The 19751-nt window shown below is 37.6% G+C and overlaps 2 protein-coding genes across 5 annotated transcripts in view; one reads left to right on the top strand and one right to left on the bottom strand.

Annotated features, from left to right (window-relative positions):
* adat2 (adenosine deaminase tRNA specific 2) overlaps positions 1-19751 on the bottom strand; it is a 74614-nt gene that overhangs the window by 9754 nt on the left and 45109 nt on the right. The window lies entirely within an intron of this gene.
* The window catches only part of LOC127409595 (androgen-induced gene 1 protein-like), a 60848-nt gene that overhangs the window by 1696 nt on the left and 39401 nt on the right, over positions 1-19751 (top strand). Inside the window, exons 2-3 of one of the 2 annotated variants that reach the window (XM_051644248.1) lie at positions 6141-6296; positions 10816-10917. In XM_051644248.1, coding sequence (XP_051500208.1) covers positions 6141-6296; positions 10816-10917 — 258 coding nt within the window. The remainder of the gene's footprint in view (positions 1-6140; positions 6297-10815; positions 10918-19751) is intronic. The other variant, XM_051644249.1, reaches the window with a different exon arrangement.

The raw sequence follows: 19751 nt of genomic DNA on the forward strand, positions 1-19751 counted from the left end.
AATAATAACACTTAGAGGTTGATGTAAATATAGTGTTTATAAAGATAGTCCATAAACACAGAACAACTAGAGTGATTTTCACTATGGAGAGATAGAGGAGTGATTTATTTTTTTGTGTTACTTTGCATAATAGTATAGTGATTAATTATGACAGCATTTAAAGACCTCTGACACCAGTCATAGTATTGCTATAATGAACCTGGACGATGCTCATTTTGGAAGAGGCTGTGTGAAACTATTATTAGAACAGACGATAAATGCATGTCATGATCTTGGAGGCAAATTATCTAAGCTTGGCACAAGTAATGCCAGTATATCTGGATCAAATACTCTCAAGACCAAAGGAAACATTCACTGTAACATCCACAATGGATCTACTCCACTGTTGTATTGTTTAATTTATTAAAACTCTAAATGGTGCATAAAAGCCAGACTAAATTATGCTACCTCAGCCCCTGGTATCAGTCTTGATGCTGCTTTGGTTCTGTGTAAACTTTTTTGTTGTTTCATATTTAAAATTATAACTTCATATTTTCATATGTTTTTATATTTCTACATTCATAATTTATATTTCAAACATTAATCTCATAACATTATTTATGCATTTGTAATGCATAAATGAAATGTAATGTTGTGTAAATGCACTTATGTCTACTCTGAGCAGCATTAAAGGAATATTCCGGGTTCAATACATGTTAAGCTCATTCGACAGCATTTATGGCATAATATTGATTACCATAAAAATTCATTTAGATTTTTCTTTGAAAAAAGCAAAAATCTTGGTTCCAATGATGCACTTTCAATGGAAGTGAATGGGGCCAATCTGTAAACATTAAAATACTCACTATTTCAAAAGTATAGCCACTAGACATAAACAATATGTGTGTTAGCATGATTTTAGGGTGATAAAATCACTTATTAACCTATTCTATGTAAAGTTATAGCCAATTTTACAACTTCGCTGCCATGACGATATAATGTCAACAAATCTTAAAACCCTAAAATGACTGTAAAACTCATGTATTACAGCTAAAATAATACATGATTTGATCAGAATAATGAATGTAAGTGCTTTTATAAAATTGTAACCTTCACATGTCTGCATTTAAACCCTCCAAAAGTTGACTTCATTCACTTTCATTCATCACTGTAACTTCAATTTCTGGACTCAAATTATTCATGAATATTAGTCCTTCTGAGGACTTCTAAATCTCTAAGGGTGAGGGTTTGTATGTCTGTCTGTCTGTCTGTCTAATTTACTGTACTGTATGCAAAAAAATGATCTCTAATATTCTGGGTGGGCCTGGGTTTAATTTGGCCCACCCTTGGCTACACCACTTTATGTATGTATATACTATATATATATATATATATATATATATATATATATATATATATATATATATATATATATATATATATATATCGTTTTCTGTCTTAGCTGACAAATAGCAGTTCAAAAGGGCGATTTAAAAGAGCACACTAATAAAACGTGACGTCATCCATAGCAAAGAGGTCAGCTCCGCCTTACTCTTATCTTAAAGCTGCACTATGTAAGATTTTTTTGGTTAAAAATGAATAAATTGCCATTATTGAATGAGTAAATAAACAGTCAGTGTTAAAAAAAATGTCCTTACCTTATCTCGATTCAATACGGTAAGCATATAAATGTATTTTGAGCTGTCGGGTTCGACATTGTTGCAGTCTAGATGGATGATTATCTGTTATCTGTTTGGCGAAGTTGTTTACCTGCTATAATGCTTGGATATGTTTTCTGGTAGGGTTGTTGAAGCTTATATTGCTTGTCATGCTTTTATGAATCGAACATTACTCGTGTGTTAACCGATCGCAATGTATCTACATTGTCCGGTGAAGTTATTGTGACATGTTTAATATGGATGACTTCTGAAATTTACTTCTTGTAATTGTTATATTGCATATTTAAGCATATTATTTTTACGTTTAATAAAGTGTATTTTATCCCCATTATTATTGAATCCTCATTTTATGTTTTTAGTTTACGGTGTTATGTGCATTGCATAGACATGCTATTGTAGTAACTGAGGCTGGACAGTCTAGTATAAAAATAATAAAGTCTTCTATTGAACTCATATCAGCCATAACACAAGTTGAACCTCTTAAATTGAACATTGTAGTACAATTCAAACATTAATAGTAGATAAAACACTTGAATAATCATATTAAGATCTACTGGTGGTGGCTGAGGAGAGTCCCCTGCTCTCTATTTAAAAGTGCTTTGAGTGTAGTGTCAGAAAAGAGATTTAAGTGTAAAATTCATTCAAATATGTAAATAAGAATGTTATTTATCTTCATCAAGGCAAGTAATATTTCCGTTTCAAATGTTTAATCGTATAACATAATATCAACATGAAAATAGCATGTTATGACTCCGGCTCCAGTCATGATCACACCCAGTCGATGTCCAGGTGGCTTAGTTTGGGAGATTCATCCGCCAGAAGAGCTGTGCCAAAACGTGACTGACATAAAGTGTTCTTCCGCAAATTGCTTGCAATTTTAAGTTTCAACCACAGATTTCGCTAGAGAGCACAAACTTACGTAGTGCAGCTTTAAGATTTCCTTACCAAAACTTGCTCTTAGCAGTTTTGTGAAAAGTTCAGATTCTACATTTTCAAACGATACCCCATATGCCATAGCACCCCCTATTGGACCCTCCTGCAGGTCCGCAGATTTGAAGAGGTTAAAGAAAAGGACAGACTAGTCGAAATCGTTTTTTGTGGTTATCCACATTATGCCTCAAATGTTGTCAATTGAGCTCAGCTTGTATTGAACCCAGAATATTCCTTTAAAGGTGCACTCAATAATGTTATTCTCATTTAAAACAATGAACTCCTGAAGAAATTAATAGTAATTTTGAAACATAGGTATAAAATCATGAGCAATCGTATGAGATGAAGACTCAAGTCATATCAGTAACCTTATAAAAGCTGTTTTATTCTACATGGAAAGGGTCCCCTAATGGAGGCTGCCATGTTAAAATCACATGACCAGCCAAAAACTACTGGCTTAATCTCAGTAACCGCCTTGATATCGGACAGTTTCACTCTTGGATTAAATTAATCATGTAAATACCCCTAAATGCCACTTCAGACGCAACTTCTGTGCCACATTTTCCGTGTAAAGATGGCTTAAGTAACTACCATTTTGTTAACTGCCTTGACTGTGCCACTTTGATTTCAGCCATTTATGTTTTCAGCAGGCTTTGTTCATTGTTAAATACAGGGGCTCAGATTTAGGTTTCCATTCTCACAATAGGACACTTGAGGAGCCTGGCATAGAACTGAGCTCTAAGTGTCGTACATAAAGTGCCTGGTCAAGTGTGGCCAAAGCTTTCAGTGATCTGACATTGAGATACCCGAGTTTAATTATCAGAGATGCACATGTTTGCTAAGTGTATCATTACTGTGATGAAAGGCAGTTATTTAACAGCAGCCTGTATTTTTTGAGAGCACTTCATGTGGAATAATCTATCATTATAAAATCACAGTAAACAAAGGTTCTACAAATTTTGTCTAATACCTTAAGTATGCTTGGTGCATTTTATAGCGTTGTAAACATTTTTGGACCAACTGATTTGAACTTTGAACTAAATACAAATGCACATAATTTTATGTTTTTTTTATTTATTTTTTTTACTGTGAGTTCACCCAAGACTTTCTACCATGGAACGAAAAAGGACAAATTTTGAAGAATATTGACAAATTGTTTTTGTCACACTATAACATGTCACCTTTGAGTTCCAAAGAAGAAAGAAAGTCATAAGTTTTTGGAACAACGTGAGGGAGAGTAAGTGATGACAGAATTTGATATCATTCCCTTTATTTTCAATATATTGTATCATACTGTCTTGCAAGCCTTATTTGCCACAGTTTCTATATAGCAGACCAGGGGTCAGGGACCAAGACATTTTTTATTTTGAAAAGTGCTATATAAATACATTTGTAAAAGTATACAATAAAACAATAAATATTGTTTCAAAGAAGCTTTACAGATAATAGTGAACTACATCCCTTATTTCTTACAAAAAATATTTTGTATATATAATATGAAATTATATGCCAATTTATTTTTATTTCTGTTTTTATATGGCTGTCAATACAATAAAATAGTTGTGATTAATCTAATAATTTGTGAAAGAAACATAATAATGTCAACATTTTGACACTTTGTTTCTCTAAAAAATTTGGCGGACCCCCTAGCACACCCCTTGGGGGTCCCCTGTAGACCACAATTTTAAGATTTGGTAAGAACTAAGGTTTCTTAGCCAAATTTTTGTTGAAACCTTCCCAGCCTCAAACAAGCAATTCACTAGATTTCATGGACACTTAAGTCTCAGTACAGGAATCCTTGTGGTTGTTTATAAACACAAAATCAGACTTTGTATAGCTAATAAATGGTTTTATGCCTTTACTGGCTTCATGCCCTTGTAAGGAGGCTGTTTTTAACTTGCTCAATTGATGTGAGAGAAGGACGGGCATCCATTTTTAGCTCAGTTAAAGCAAAGATCATAAGCCTTAGTGAGGGTAGAGTAAGAAAAATTGTACTGAGGGGGTTTGAGGGGATGGTAATGAAGGTTTAAGATGTTTTCCATAAAAGATTGGTTTTGGACAAATCGAACATTTATATGAAGCGCTGGGCCTTTGCAGGGCTTCTCCTGTCAGCAGACACCAGGAAACAAATTAGGACCAGAAAGATAATGAGGAATGAAATATTAAAGAGTGTATTAATGGGAGACTTTTTTGCATGTTGGATGTCTGTGGAGGAGATATAATAAAGAAACCCTCATAATTCCATAATGTCTTTCCATCTTAAATTAATGTCAAAGCAATCTCTTAACTCTCTTATCACGACTGTGCACTAATGGAAAGAGGGCTAAGAAAAAAGACATATTAGCTTAAGACAAGAAATAGGTTATGGAGGAAAGGTTGTGTGTTAAATCATTCCAATGCCAGTGTGTCTGCACTGTAAAATTATAAAGCTTGTCAAGTGTTTCTGTTTCCTGTGTTGTGAGGTTGTTTGCTTTTTGAAAATTATGTCACTTATAAATACTCAAATTCTATTTTGAGACAACCAAAGGTGAATACCTTGCTTTCATCAAATTTCCCTTCAACTTTCCCTTGTGTTCCTTTAAAAAGACAGCTTTGATTTGTATGTCGATAAAAGGCAATACAAATCATGGAAATGTAAGCTTAAGTAAGTAATCCATTTTATATTTTTTTTAGGTAACATGCAGGCTCATCTCTGACAGCTTTACTGAGTTACTCTTTTCAATAAGGGCTTGAAATACATTTGTAGAAGAATTACATGTTTATGTTAATTTAAGCATGCCATTGTTAAGAATATAGATTTAAAGGGATAGTTCACTCAAAAATCTAAATTTTCTCATAATTTACTCACGTCATCCAAGATGTGTATGACTTTCTTCAGCAGAACACAAACAATGATTTTCAGAAGAACATCTCCACTCTGTAGGTCTATTTAGTGCAAGTGAATGGTGGCCAGAACTTTAAAGCTCTAAGAATCACAGAAAGGAAACATAAAAGTAACCCATACGACTCCAGTAGTTAAATCCATATCTTCAGAAGTGATATGATAGGTGTGGGTGAGAAACAGATCAATATTTAAGTCCTTTTTTTGCTCTAAATCTCCACTTTCACATATGAATATTGATATTCACAAATATTGATCTGTTTAAGTTGAGTCAGCAACTTTCTGTCTGAAAAATGATTTACATTTCAGGTTGTTTCTTACCACAATGTATCGTATGCCTTCAGAATACTTGGAATATGATGCATGGCTTGCTTGGACTACTTTTATGACACTTCTGGGTCCTTTTTTAAGCTTTAAAGTGAGACACTATCCACTGCCATTGCACTGAAAAGATGGACCGAGATAATTATTAAAACATATCCTTTTGTGTTCTGCAAAAGACAGAAAGTCATACAGGTTTGGAACAACGTGAGAGTAAGTAATTGATGACATAATTTTCATTTTAGGGTGAACTATCCCTTTAAATACACTTAGAATTAGACTGGAGTCAGAATGGCTATACTACATTACATGTACTTGCCTAACCAGTACATTATGATTTCCTTTCTCAGGTCATTCAGGCTGTATTCTTTGGAGTGTGTGTCCTGACTGACTTGTCCAGCCTTTTGATGAAAGGCAGTGCCAGTATGGAGCAAGAGAGACAGCTGAGAAAGCTGATTGGCTTAAGAGACTGGATGATGGCTGTCCTGGCCTTTCCTGTTGGTGTGGTATGTATAAACCACTAATCAGATTCCTCTTTGCATATGTACACTACTGATTGAGATCCATAAGAATCAGCTTTATTTGTGTAAGCTGGACCTAGTACATCTGCAGACTGTGAGCAGTGCTGCCAGCTCATGACCTACATAGGCTTCCTGCTGCATGTTGATTCAAGGTTATGAGGGTATGTTGATGTTCAGATAACATCAATGCTTGGAGTCAACACTGAAAATTGGATTGGAATTGTGTAAAACATATTTATGAATATAAATTCAAATACTAAATATGAATACTAAATTAAAATAAAATAGAGATTCACATGCAAAAAATCATGTGTTCATTATTAACTCAGGTTTGAAAATGTATCAGCCTTACATAAACCTTCATATGTAAACATTGCTAGTCTATTTTTTATTTTTTTTATTTGTATGTAAACGGCAAATCTTCAAAAGTCATTGACTGGCAGTGACTTATGGTGTGGTTATTTTAAAGTGTGTGTGAACCTACTGTAAACTCTCTGAGCCATCAAGTTCCATTGTTAATATGTGGGAAAGAAAAAAACAGTACTGTAACGCAACATGAATGCAATACTTTGTCTGGAGTTGCCCTTCCCCACCCACACGTCATTGACATTAAGATGTCTGAAACCACAGGAAAACAGAGGCGACTATTCAAAACTTGTTTCGATCAAATATTCAGTGGATCTAAAAAGGAGAACTGTGTAAAGAACACATTGGTATAGAGTGCAGAAGGTAAAATACGGCATACTGTAAATGCCTGACCAGTGCATTCATTTTTAGCTCAACCAAGCATTAAAAACAACTGTGCATATCTATCTATCTATGTATCTATCTCTCTGTCTGTCTGTCTGTATCTAATCCAGCTTGGGGAACATGTTTGGCCTTGAGCATACAAATGTTATTTGTTTTAATCCTCTCCCCCCAAGAACCCTTTAGATTGACACTTCAGACATTCAGAGGAGGAATAATTACTTTAGATAAGTAGCTGATGCTTAGTCTTTTTCATCAGACGTGATTAGACACTAGGTGCCTTTAGGTATTTATACCATCAAAACATTGAATCATCTGATACCTTAAAGGTACAATACAGAAGCTAATAAAAAAGTCCTGAGCCTGCAGGTCAGGTCAGACAGCATCTGTATTCTTTCAGCACATACTGCTATATTGGGACACATCATTATATGCTGCTTTGTATAAGGGGACTACAGATATCAACACACATTGTCTTCAATGTACAGTCCATTTGCTTTGCAAATGCCAAGTCATCTATGTGCTCTGGGTTCAATGGCACTGCCGCATAACCAGCTGTGCAACAAGATCCTGTTCTCTGAAGTGGAGGAAATGCTGTTTTTTCTGTTTGTGTGTGTGTGATGGCCATCAGATAATTACTTGGAAAATATTTAAACTGTGCTCACAGGTATCTCGCTTACAGGCTCACAGCTCACAGGCTGGCAAAAGATCTTTTAATATTTCATGGCAACATGTAAGAGGGGAGTTTAGGTGTCAAAGAACAGTGTCAATGTAACTCTTGAAAAAATGTAAATCTTGAAATTTTTTTTTTTTTTTTTTTTATGGAACAGAAATGAGCAATCCCCTTATAATTTCAAAGGATCACTAAAACAGGGTTCCCACACTTTTCAACCATTTTTTTTAAATGTCCTTGTTTTTTCCATTACTGAATAAGGATTTTTTTTTTAATCATTCCAATTCAGAACAATTAATTAAACTAATGAACCAGTTATACCAATCCGTGAACCATTTAAACTGATTCATTGAAAAAATCCAACTCAACAGAATGATTCCCTCACAAATCAGACATCACTATGGTTTGCATAGACGTCGTTGACTGTTGCGCCACATCTCGCTATTTTTTCATCATCTCACACAGTTTTTTAGACGCTGTGTCAGGCTAAAAAGAACTGCAACTTCTAAAAGCACGTGTCAAGACATTTGCATTCTGTTATATATGTTGCGCTGTGTCTAGCTTTTTAAACAGAAAAACGCACGTAAATGGCACCTATTTTAGAGCAGATCATAACTAGGAACATTTCCTAGAAACTAGAAATTTTAATGACTTTCCAGGCCTGGAAAACAGAACTTTAAAATTCCCTAATATTTCCAAGTTTTACATGACTGTGGGAACCCTGCTAATAACAAAAACTTAATATAAATATTTATATAGTTAAATGAAAATTTTCTCATCATTTACATGTATGCAATGTAAGATGTGTATGACTTCCTTTCTTCTGCAAAACACAAAGGGAGATTTTTAGAAGAATATCTCAGCTCTGTAGGTCCATACAATACAAGTGCATGGTGATCAGGCCTTTGAAGCTACAAAGAGCAGATAAAGTCGGCATAAACAGAATCCAGTGTTTTAATTAATGTTTCTGAAGCGATCCAGTCTGTTTTAGGTGAGAGCAGACCAAAATGTAACTCCTTTTACACTGTACATCTTGACAGCCGTCTCCTTGGCGATCATGATTTCAAGCTTGATTACACTTCCTATAGCGCCATCTTGGAAAGTGCTAGTAAGTGTAATCGAGCTCGAAATCATGATCGTGCCTATATACTGCAATGGCAAGATGTACAGTGAAAAAGGAGTTACATTTTGGTCTGTTCTCACCCAAAACCAACTGGGTCTCTTCAGAAGATATTGATTAAAACACTGGAGTCTGATTGATTATGTTTATACTGACTTTATCTGCTTTTTGGAGCTTCAAAGTCCTGATCACCATTCACTTGCATTGTATGGACCTACAGAGCTGAGATATCCTTTTAAAAATCTCAGTTTGTGTTCTGCGGAAGAAAGAAAGTCATCTTAGATGGCATGAGGATGAGTAAATGATGAGAGAATTTTTAAATAGAGCATTGCATAAAATACAGAAGTAATTTGAAATCATATAAAATATCCCTTTTAGCACTGGTGACTTAATGGGATAGCTTGTTAGCTTCCCATTAAGTTACAGCCATGACATAAACACAAAATTGATGTTTGACTTGGCCCTGGCCCTTAGTCTAAGTGTTTTTTCATGTGGCTTATCTTACAGCCATCACAGTGAGCATCATTAGTGCGATGTTAATATTGGGGAAAAAGGCTCTACTGTTTTTGAGTGATATGCTTACTTGTTAGCCTTAGCCAGGTCTCTTCCTGGCACCTATTAGTGGTATATAAGGCGTCATGATACACTATACACCTCCACTCTTCAGCTTTGTACATTGGGAAACAGTGGGATACAATTCTGCACCATTCACTTAACAACCTTAGTCTATGTGGCAGGTCAAGGAATGCAGCCGTTCACAGTTGCTGCAGCTAGCTTAGCTGGAAAGCCTGCTGAAAAGATTACATTAGCATATAAGATTTGCCAGCATCAGACCAGCACAGACCAGCAAAAACAAGCCAGGGCAAGCATGCTGGTCTAAGCTGGTCTTTTAAGCAGGGAAATAGAGAAGGTTTGCAGTGTGGTTTTTCCAGGTTTCTCAATGAGAGAGTGTGAAATGTGCAAGTCTAAATAAATCACCTGTCCGGCAGTGAACTTATTTAATTAGCGCTTTCAAGATGAAGTCCAGCTGTTCCCTTGAAATTTGCTTGAAAAGCACTACAGTTCCCTTTCACAAGCTCTATCCTCATAGTGCCTACCGTTTATTTGGGAATGGCAACAATCATCCAAGCCTTTACTGGAAACCAAAGTCCTGCAAAATAATCTGAGGCAACCAATCCAAACAGGAATCTGTAACGCTCATAAATTAGACCCATTAATGCAAAAATGGTTTGAGCAGTTCAGGATTATGGCAGAGGATGTGGAATTCCTTGCTTTTGAAGCAGCTTCTCAGAGAGTCAGGTATTTCAAATAGTATTTCACAAGCCTGCATGCTCAACAGCAACGTGCTTGTTTTTAAACCGCGTATGTGATGTCCTTGTAAGCTTAACACTCTCCCTCTTACAGAAGACATCTCTAGCTTCAAGTAAATACTGGATAAAAGCAGGGAGAAGAAGTCGGCTCTCAGGGATTAATTATGGTATGCTGATATAAAAAAATGAGCTCCACATGTCGTTCCCTGTGCTCATGGCTGGTTTTAGTGCTTGTCATGGTTTTGCACAGAGATTGTGTCCTTAAAAAGGGGGAATCAAAGAGGATATTAGTCAAGTGGAGCTTTTTGGCATAATCAGTGTGCTGGCATGAGGCAGGAGTTAGGCAGGCTGCCGGAAGACCTGCTGGGAATCTCGGTCAAGGAATGGGTTCAATTTAAAGGAGTAAGAGGCCTTAAAAGTTATCAAGTTCCTCTAAAGATGTAATGTTGTTGCAATTTTCACTTTTAAACTCATTACTGGAAAGTTTATATTTGGGATGGCTGACACCTGATAACATACGAGAATTGATTACTTTTGTATTGTACTTTACTCACCCTTAATAGGCAGCTAATATGAACCTAAATTGCAAAAGTTAGTAATATGTTTTTGTGATCTGATGATTCATTACCTCTTTCTACTTTTTTTGGCATCCAGTTTGTGGTGACTATGTTCTGGAGTCTGTACCTGTATGACAGAGATTTGGTTTACCCAAGACTTCTGGACAGCTTTATACCTCAGTGGCTAAATCATGGCATGGTGAGTGGGAAATTGCTTTTTACGTACTAGAAATTACAAGACTGTACAGTATTTTTGTTTCAAATCACTGACATTATAAATTTCATTATAAAGGAACAATGATATTTAAAAAATAAATGTCTAGTGATTCTTCACTTCCAGGCTGGTACAAAGGAAAGAGCACATTTTGTTCTTTTCAGTCTCTTGGGCCAAATTGACGTCAGAGGTGAAAATAGTCAGTAGGGCTTGCATAATTGTTGATTTTAATCAAGCAGAACAAAAGGTCTCAGGTGGGGTCAGATAGTGACATGTCTTGTTTTCATGACAGGTGAGTTTGATGACATAAGGCCATTTGGAATGTTGAGTGTGGCTGCATTGTTAGTTTGTGTGTAATTACTGTAGCAAATCACAAAACCGACTGTGTACCAGTTCCCAACAGTGGCAATGTTTGTGTCACTGAGCAAGAATGTAGGTGAGACTAGTGGGGCTAGTTGTCACATGGTTGTCACAAGTTTTCACAAGGGCTATAATCAGTAACTGTAAGGTTGAGTCAAACATCCAATTACACAAACATGTGTATTCTATAGCATTTGTTTTGTATGTTGGTTCCAATAACGTCATATTGTCCTATGTGTTTTAAATGTTTAAAAATCAATTTGGAGGGTCACGTGACGCCATGCGAGGTTCGGATGTGTGAACGGCTAGCTCTGCGCACTTTGCTAGTTTAAAAACTATTAATGTCATAAACCGGTGAGATTTGATACACCCTGTTCCATAACTGTTCTAGGAAGACAATATGTCAAAGATTTCAAAATCCTCGGGCTCTGGAGACATTAAAAGACACTTACATGCTCAAGCTGATGCCCCTGACAAGGCCGCGGACCAGGGAGCCGATTTGGCCGGAGAAGTGAGGGAAATTCGGTGAGAATTGTTGAACATGTCGGCAATGCTGATGAAGGTTGTTGCTGACTTGGAGGATCTTGCTGTAATACGTCGGTCGATCACTGCCATGGAGATGAAATTCAATGAGGTGCGTGGGGGATGTCGAGAAACAGATTGATTATCTGGAGTCATCAGAGAGGGAATTATCTGCTAATCCGTTAGCGACCAAGGTGGATTTGGAGCGCATCTGGGAGAAGCAGGAGGATATGAAGAATCGTAGTCAGCGGAATAACGTCCGTATTGTTGGAATTCCTGAAGCCGAAGAAGGTTGGGATATGGTGAAATTCCTGGATGGGCTCTTTCCGAGTCTGCTCGTCATAACAGGCCATTAGCTGGAAATCGAGCGAGCTCACAAGGTTCCTGCTTGGCGATCCGCTGAGGGAGACAGGCCCCGATCAATTCTGGCCAAATTTCTGGGATCATCCGATAAAGATCTCGTGTTACGCGAGGCGAGGAGTAAAGGAAGGCTTTCTTGGAAAAACCACAGCATTTTCTTGTTCCCAGTCTTGCGAATTCGACAAGAGAGAAACGTGATCGATTCAAGGAATGCAAGAAACTCTTACATCAATGGAAGTTCGCTTTTACACTGATGTTCCCAGCCAAATTGAGAATAGATGCTAAGGATGGCCGTAAAACATTCACAAGCCCACAGCAAGCATTGTCCTTCATAAAGTCAATGGAGTAAATTATTTTGTGGTACTCACATTGCAGCCGAGTGGACTGAATCACTGAACATTCACCTTTTTTTGTTTCTTTTTGTGCTGGTTCCGCCTAGCGGCTGGGGTTTGTTTTGTGGAATAACACTCCTTCAGGCAGTGTTGTGGATGAATCTGCTTATGCCTCCTATTGGCTGGAGTTTTGTGGGGTATTTCTTGCAAGACCTTGGAGTGATCAGGTCATTTGTTGTACTCATGTAGCAGTCAAATGGGCCTGCTCACTGAACATTCATTTGACTGTCCAAGGAAAATGAGTGGCTTTTTTTTTTTTTTTTTGCTGGTTCCGAGGGACACACCTTCGGGACAGTTATGTGGATGAATCTACATGTTCTTTGTGTTTATTCCACCTATTAGCTGGAGTTTGTTTTATAGATTATCTTTTGTTTTGTAATTCTGTCTAACAAAATTTTTATAGAAACACCGGACTTGAGCATTCCGACGGCAAAGTTGTCGTGGGGGCTCTCGTAGGCGTACATGGACTGTTTGAGTTTAGAGGGATGGACGCCAGTTGGCGCTGTCGTGTGTGGGGTTAATGCGCACATTTTTCTTTTTTCTGTTTGTTTGGTTCTGGGGGAAGTTCGGGGTTTGATTGTTGCTCTAATGTTGAAATGTGGTCTTTATAATTTTGTTTTTGACACACAATCTATTTTTTCTCATATGTCAAAAAGTCAAATGTTAATATGAGTGGATTGTTTCTCTCTACATTGAATGTGAATGGGTTTGGGCACCCCATAAAAAGAAGGAAGGTTATTTCACTTAAGCGTAAGAAATATGATATAGTGTTTCTTCAAGAAACGCATCTGAAAAATTTGGGAAGATACGGAGTGGACATGTTTTCTTTAGTGCTGGCTCAAGTAAGAGCAGGGGGGTCATTACACTGATAAGTAAGCATCTACAATTCAAATGTCTCAAACAGATTAAAGATAAATTAGGAGAGTCATTATTGTTTTAACCAGAAATTCAGGGGCAAAGTCTTATTTTGGCTAATATTTATGCACCTAATGTTGATGATCAGTGCTTTTTTATAGATTTTGAAGGGATGTTGCAAGCTGCTGGCACCCCTCATGATATAATATTGGGAGGAGACTTTAATCTTTTGAAGTGTGCAAGCCCCCTAGATCAACATTGACACTTCACAAGATGTGTACAAATCTTGGTCTTACAGATATTTGGAGACTTTTGAACCCATCTGGTAGGGACTATACATTTTTTTCATCAGTCCATAAGATTTACTTTAGAATAGATTTTTTTATATATCTAAGTCCCTCATTTCATCTGTTGTTGATTGCTCAATTGGAAACATTTTAGTCTCAGATCACGCCCTGGTGTGTTTAGAGGTGTTGCCACATACGGAGAAAAAGAAATCATAGTTGCCGCTTTAATGTATCCCTTTTGCAAAATCCTGAATTCCAACAAATGCTAAAGGCTGAAATCAATGTTTGTATGGAGACCAACTGGTCCTCAGTATCCTCTGTGGGCGTGGCTTGGGAGGCACTTAAGGTTCTTAGGGGACGGATCATACAGTATGTCTCATTCGTCAAAAAATCCAAAGCACAAGAACTCGTGGAATTGGAAGGGAATATTAAAAGTGCCGAAGCAGAGCTGAAGCGGCGAATGTCGTCTAATGGCCTCAGAAAATTGACCCTATTGAAATACAGATATAATACTATTTTGTCACGGAAGGTGGAGTTTTGGCTGTTCAGGGCAAGACAGTCATACTTTGAGTCGGGGGACAAAGCAGGGAAGCTTTTGGCTTGATATATAAAACAGAGAGAGTCTTTTTCTACCATTGCCTCAGTGAAATATTTACCTCGGCCATTGATATTAATAATTCTTTTAAAGAATTCTATCTTGGTCTCTATAGTTCCATGTCTTCATCTACTGATGAAGATATTAGAAACTTTGTGAACCATTAGAACTTCCTAAACTGACGACTGAGCAAAAAAATTATCTTGATTCTGAGATAAACTTGGAGGAGCTTGGCGAGGTAATTAAGGCCTTGCCTACAGGCAAGGCTCCGGGGCCAGATGGCTTTGGCACTGAATTTTAAATCTTATGCTACAGAACTGGCTCCATTTTTGCTAGACGTTTATACGGAATAAATTATTCATTAAAGAATGGAAAGCTTCCGCCAACCATGACACAAGCCTGGATCAGTCTGATTCTTAAAAGGGACAAAGATCCAAGTGAGTGTAAGAGTTACTGTCCAATTTCCCTGATCCAGCTTGACGTTAAAATATTGTCAAAAAGCTAACAGATTAAGTTATGACATCTCTTATACATATTGATCAGGTGGGGTTTATTCGGGGCCATAGCTCTTCTGATAACATTAGGCGTTTCATCAATATCATGTGGTCAGTGGCGAATGATCAGACCCCGGTCGCTGCCATCTCACTTGACGCTGAAAAGGCATTTGATATGGTAGAATGGGATTATCTTTTTAAGATTTTGGAAATATATGGGTTCAGGAATACTTTTATTGGATGGATTAAGTTACTTCATAGACACCTGGTAGCAGTGGTACAAACAAATTGATTAATTTCAGATTATTTTACTCTGGATAGGGGCACCCGGCAGGGTTGCCCTCTTTCCCCATTATTGTTCTGTCTTGCCCTGGAACCATTAGTAGCCACGATAAGAAAGGAGGATGATTTTCCAGGGGTGGTGGCGGGAGGTGTGGCGCATAAACTTTTGTTTTACGCAGATGATATTTTATTATTTGTCTCCGACCCTGCTAGATCTATGCCTTGCCTCCTCAGAATTATTAATTATTAATTCCTTTTCTAAGTTCTCAGGATACAGAGTCAGTTGGTCTAAATCCAAAGCTTTGGATCTGACAGCATACTGCCCGGTAACGGCTTTTCAGCCGGTCGCCTTCCAGTGGCCCAAACAGGTCATTAAGTATTTGGGCATTTTATTCCCAGCAAATTTGTGTGATTTAGTTTGTCAATTCTGACCATTTAATAAAAAGGTTTTCGAGCGATGTGGACAGGTGGGCTTCATTACATTTATCTATGATTGGGAAGGTTAATGTTATTAAAATGAATTGTATTCCAAAATTCATCTACCTGCTACAATCTTTCCCTGTAGATGTCCCCCTCTCTTATTTAAAGCAATTTGATAGCATAGCGAAGTCCTTCATTTTGGAATGGTAAAGGTCCCAGATTACATTTCATTAAGTTGCATAGGCCGATTGACAAAGGTGGGTTAGGCCTACCCAAGATTTTGTTTTATTATTTTGCATTCGGTCTCAGACATTTGGCTCATTGGTCACTTCCACCTGAGAGAGCCCCTCCCTGGTTTTGTATTGAACAGGAAGTTCTTGCCCCTATTTCACCATTGCAAAGCCTTTCTATCAAACTAATTGGAAAAGTGAAGTAACACCCCATTATCTCGCATTTGCACTCGGTATGGACAAAAGTGTCCAGAGTGTTTAATTCAGACATTTATTTAAATATTGCCTCGAGCATATGGCTGAACCCCAAATTATGTATTAATAAGTCCCCTTTCTGCTGGTCAGAGTGGATTGTGAGGAAGGTTAATACACTCAGTGACCTATATGAGAGTGGTGTTGAGATCCTTTGGAAATTTGGTTCAACATTTTGGGATTCCCAGATTTCAGTTCTTTAGGTATTTACAGCTGCGCCACCTGCTCTGTACTATTTTTGGGAGTAGCATACACCCCCCCTAAAGCGGCAGATACTCTGGGAGTGGTGATTACTGCTTTTGGAAAAGGTCATGAGGCATCAGTGTATTACTTCCTGCTAATTCAGAGTCCGGGGGACGGAGCTTTAACTTCTGTCAAGAGATTATGGGAGAAAGATTTAAACTTGGTATTGGAGGAAGGAGTGTGGGCTAGGATTCTAAAAAATTTCAAGTCTGCATCTAGAGATGCAAGGGTGCGCCTTATGCAATTCAAGATTTTACATTGATTCTGTTGGACCCCCTCTAGATTGTATAAGCTTGGTTTTATAGACGCACCCACCTGCTGGCGATGACAATCAGAAGATGGAGACACAACCCATGTTTTTTGGTAGTGTGTTAAGATCCAAGAATTTTTGTTGAAGATTCAGAGTTTTATGTGTGATGTATTGGGCACTCTAATTTCATTTTGCCCCAGACTCTGTATTTTAGGAGATCGGGCGGTCATCAATATTGGAGATAAACACATAAAAAAATGGGGTCTAACCAGTGTCATGATCGGCAGACAAATTGTTTTAAGGGAATGGAGCGCCCTCATTTCAAGAATGGTGCACAGAAGGGGCCTGGGTAGCTCAGCATGAAAGACGCTGACTACCACCCCTGGAGTCGTGAGTTCGAATCCAGGGTGTGTGAGTGACTCCAGCCAGGTCTCCTAAGCAACCAAATTGGCCCGGTTGCTAGGGAGGGTAAAGTCACATAGGGTAACGGGAGGGTGGCAGCTTTCGAGGAAGCATCATGTAGAAGGCTGGGGAGTTGGGATATATTTGATGGGAAATGGGGCAGATATTTGGCATTTTTGGAGGGATCTCAGGAATGGGCAGTGGAGAGAGAAGTTTAGTTTTAAATCTGTGTGATTATTATTATTATTTTATGTGTGTGTGTGTGTGTGTGTGTGTGTGACCACAGGGATGTTGTTGAGGGTCAGGGTGGGTTGGAGATTTGGGAGGTGGAAGGGTAATAGTGGGGGTTAAATGTTGATTCTGTATATATATGTTTTGCTTTTCTTTGTTGTCTATATGAAGCAATACAAATTGTAAAAATCATATAATTTATAAATTACAATATTTGATTTACAATGATTTTATAATTTCTTACCATTTTGTTCAAAAATCTAAAAACCCTGTGGAAAATCAAATCGCAAACCTTTTGCTGTTCTATGAATTGTTTTTTATTTTTGCTGTCAAACTATCAGAATGGGGAAAAATGTGATCTCAGTGATTTTGACCTTGGCATGATTGTTGGCACCAGACGGGCTGGTTTGAGTATTTCTGTAACTGCTGATCTCCTGGGATCAAAAACATCCAGTTAGCAGCATTTTTGCAGATGAAAACGTCTTGTTGATGAGAGAGGTCAACAGAGAATGGCCAGACTGGTTCAAGCTGACAGAAAGGCTATGGTAACTCAAATAACCACTCTGTAGTGAGCAAAATAGCATCTCAGAATTCACAACAAGTCAAACCTTGAGGCGGATGGGCTACAACAGCAGAAGGCCACGTCTGGCACTTAATTAGGGCCATGGTGTTTCTAAAAAAAGTGTTCAGTGAGTGTATATTTTTTTCCTGGGCAGTAATGGTGGAAATGTTCATCGATTTTTTATTAGTATTATTATTATTGTTAGGCAAGATTTTAAGGTGCGTTTTATTTAAAAAATGTACATACACTGAGAGATATTCTCTGGAGTATTGGAGTAAAAAAAAAAAAACAATCTCCCTTATAGATTTTATGGAAAATAAAAACTAATTGATAAATTGTTTAACTGTAAAACTAATTGTCAACAATGTCCTAAATGTAGCATTAAAATATCCAGTTACATTGCTGTTTCTGTAGAACTAAACGGACCTCACTGCAATTAGTCTAGAAGATTCTCCACAAGAGATTTTTACAAAGCTAAATGTTTCCTTATTGAATCCTTTTTAAATCTACAGAAGTGACCTTAGGGAAAGAGGTTTTGGGACCAAGAGGCTTCTGATATATTGATAGGAAATACAACACAGAATGAGGCTATTACTGGAATTATGGAATGGATGTCTCCGTCGTCGTTAAGCACAGGATATATTCAATTGACTTGGGAATAGCCTGGGGCCAATGAGAACATACACAGCGGTTGCAAGGGGTAACATGTCTCAGTTATTAATCAACATGAATGCAACGTTTGAGCCTAATAAAAAATTGTCCCTATCTTAAATGCTCAGTGGTGTTGTAAAATCGCATGCAATTTGATTTTCCACTGGGTTTTTAGACTTTTAAACATTTGTCATTAATACTCAAGACACATTATGATTACATCAGATAGCACTTAATGGGTTCAAGCCATGTGGTTAAGTGTAGATTTAATTTCTTAAAATATCCCTAAGGTTAGTAGCTCAGACTGATATTCATGCCTCTTGCAAGCAGTGTATTGGCATGTGTGTTGTTTCAGTCACTTCAAGACTCAGTTTTGTTGATCAAATATAGGCTAATTTGTTGAATATCAGTACTTCCCTGGTACATAGTATGCAAATGAGTAGGATATCTCATTAATAATGATACAGTAGGTGAACAGCAGCTGGATGATGTACCACATCTGCTGAGATTCTGAAGTGTGCAACCATTGACCAACTTTGCTATCAACGAGAGCTGAGGACTCATCACTTTGAAAAAGATGTTAAAAAAAGTGCATATACAAATATGCATACTTCCCTGCTACACAATATGCAAAAAGCAATAGGTCAAATGAGAAGGATGTCCGAAAACTCAGTATACATGATACAGTAGATGACAACCTCAAGTATGCAACCAATGGACACTATACCATCCTATCTGGTCACGGGAGCTGAGGATCTGTGGAGAACTGCCAGTGACTTTTTCAGATGTAAATGCTATAGGTATCAAGAAAGTTGTTCCTTGTGATAAACTGCACTTGTTTAACATCACCTGACTAATTATTTTCAAAGGAAAATGCCAACATGGCGGATGTAGTATGCCTGGTAATATATTTAAACTACACATCTGTATAACTACAGAATGTATTTCATCAGCGGTTTAGATGGAAAACGTCACTGAATTCAGTACACACTATCAAAGCACATGAATTCGGACATTGCTGATTTTCTGCTTCCCTGCTTTAGGGGCCGTTCAGACCAAACACATTTTTGTGCAAAAAAGCTATATGAAGAGCGATGAATAGAACAGAGGTGTCACGTTTTTAAAAACAGAAGTTCCTTTCAACTAGACACAGCATCTTAAAAACCCAGCACTCCTGCACGAGATACTGAAAAAACAGCAAGTTGCAGGGCAACGGTCAATGACAAACACAAAAACGTGTTTGTGTAAAATGTCCCTTAGACCAGTGGTTCTCAATCCTAGAGTACCCCAGCACTGTTCATTTAAATGTCTACCGTATCTGACATACCCATTTCAAGTCTTGATGAGTTCAATCAGTTGTGTTAAATTAACGAGACCTCCAAAATGTGCAGTCCTGTGGAATTCCAGGATCAGGATTGAAAACCACTGCCT

The sequence above is a fragment of the Myxocyprinus asiaticus genome, chromosome 19, assembly GCF_019703515.2.
Source record: "Myxocyprinus asiaticus isolate MX2 ecotype Aquarium Trade chromosome 19, UBuf_Myxa_2, whole genome shotgun sequence".
NCBI lineage: Eukaryota > Metazoa > Chordata > Actinopteri > Cypriniformes > Catostomidae > Myxocyprinus > Myxocyprinus asiaticus.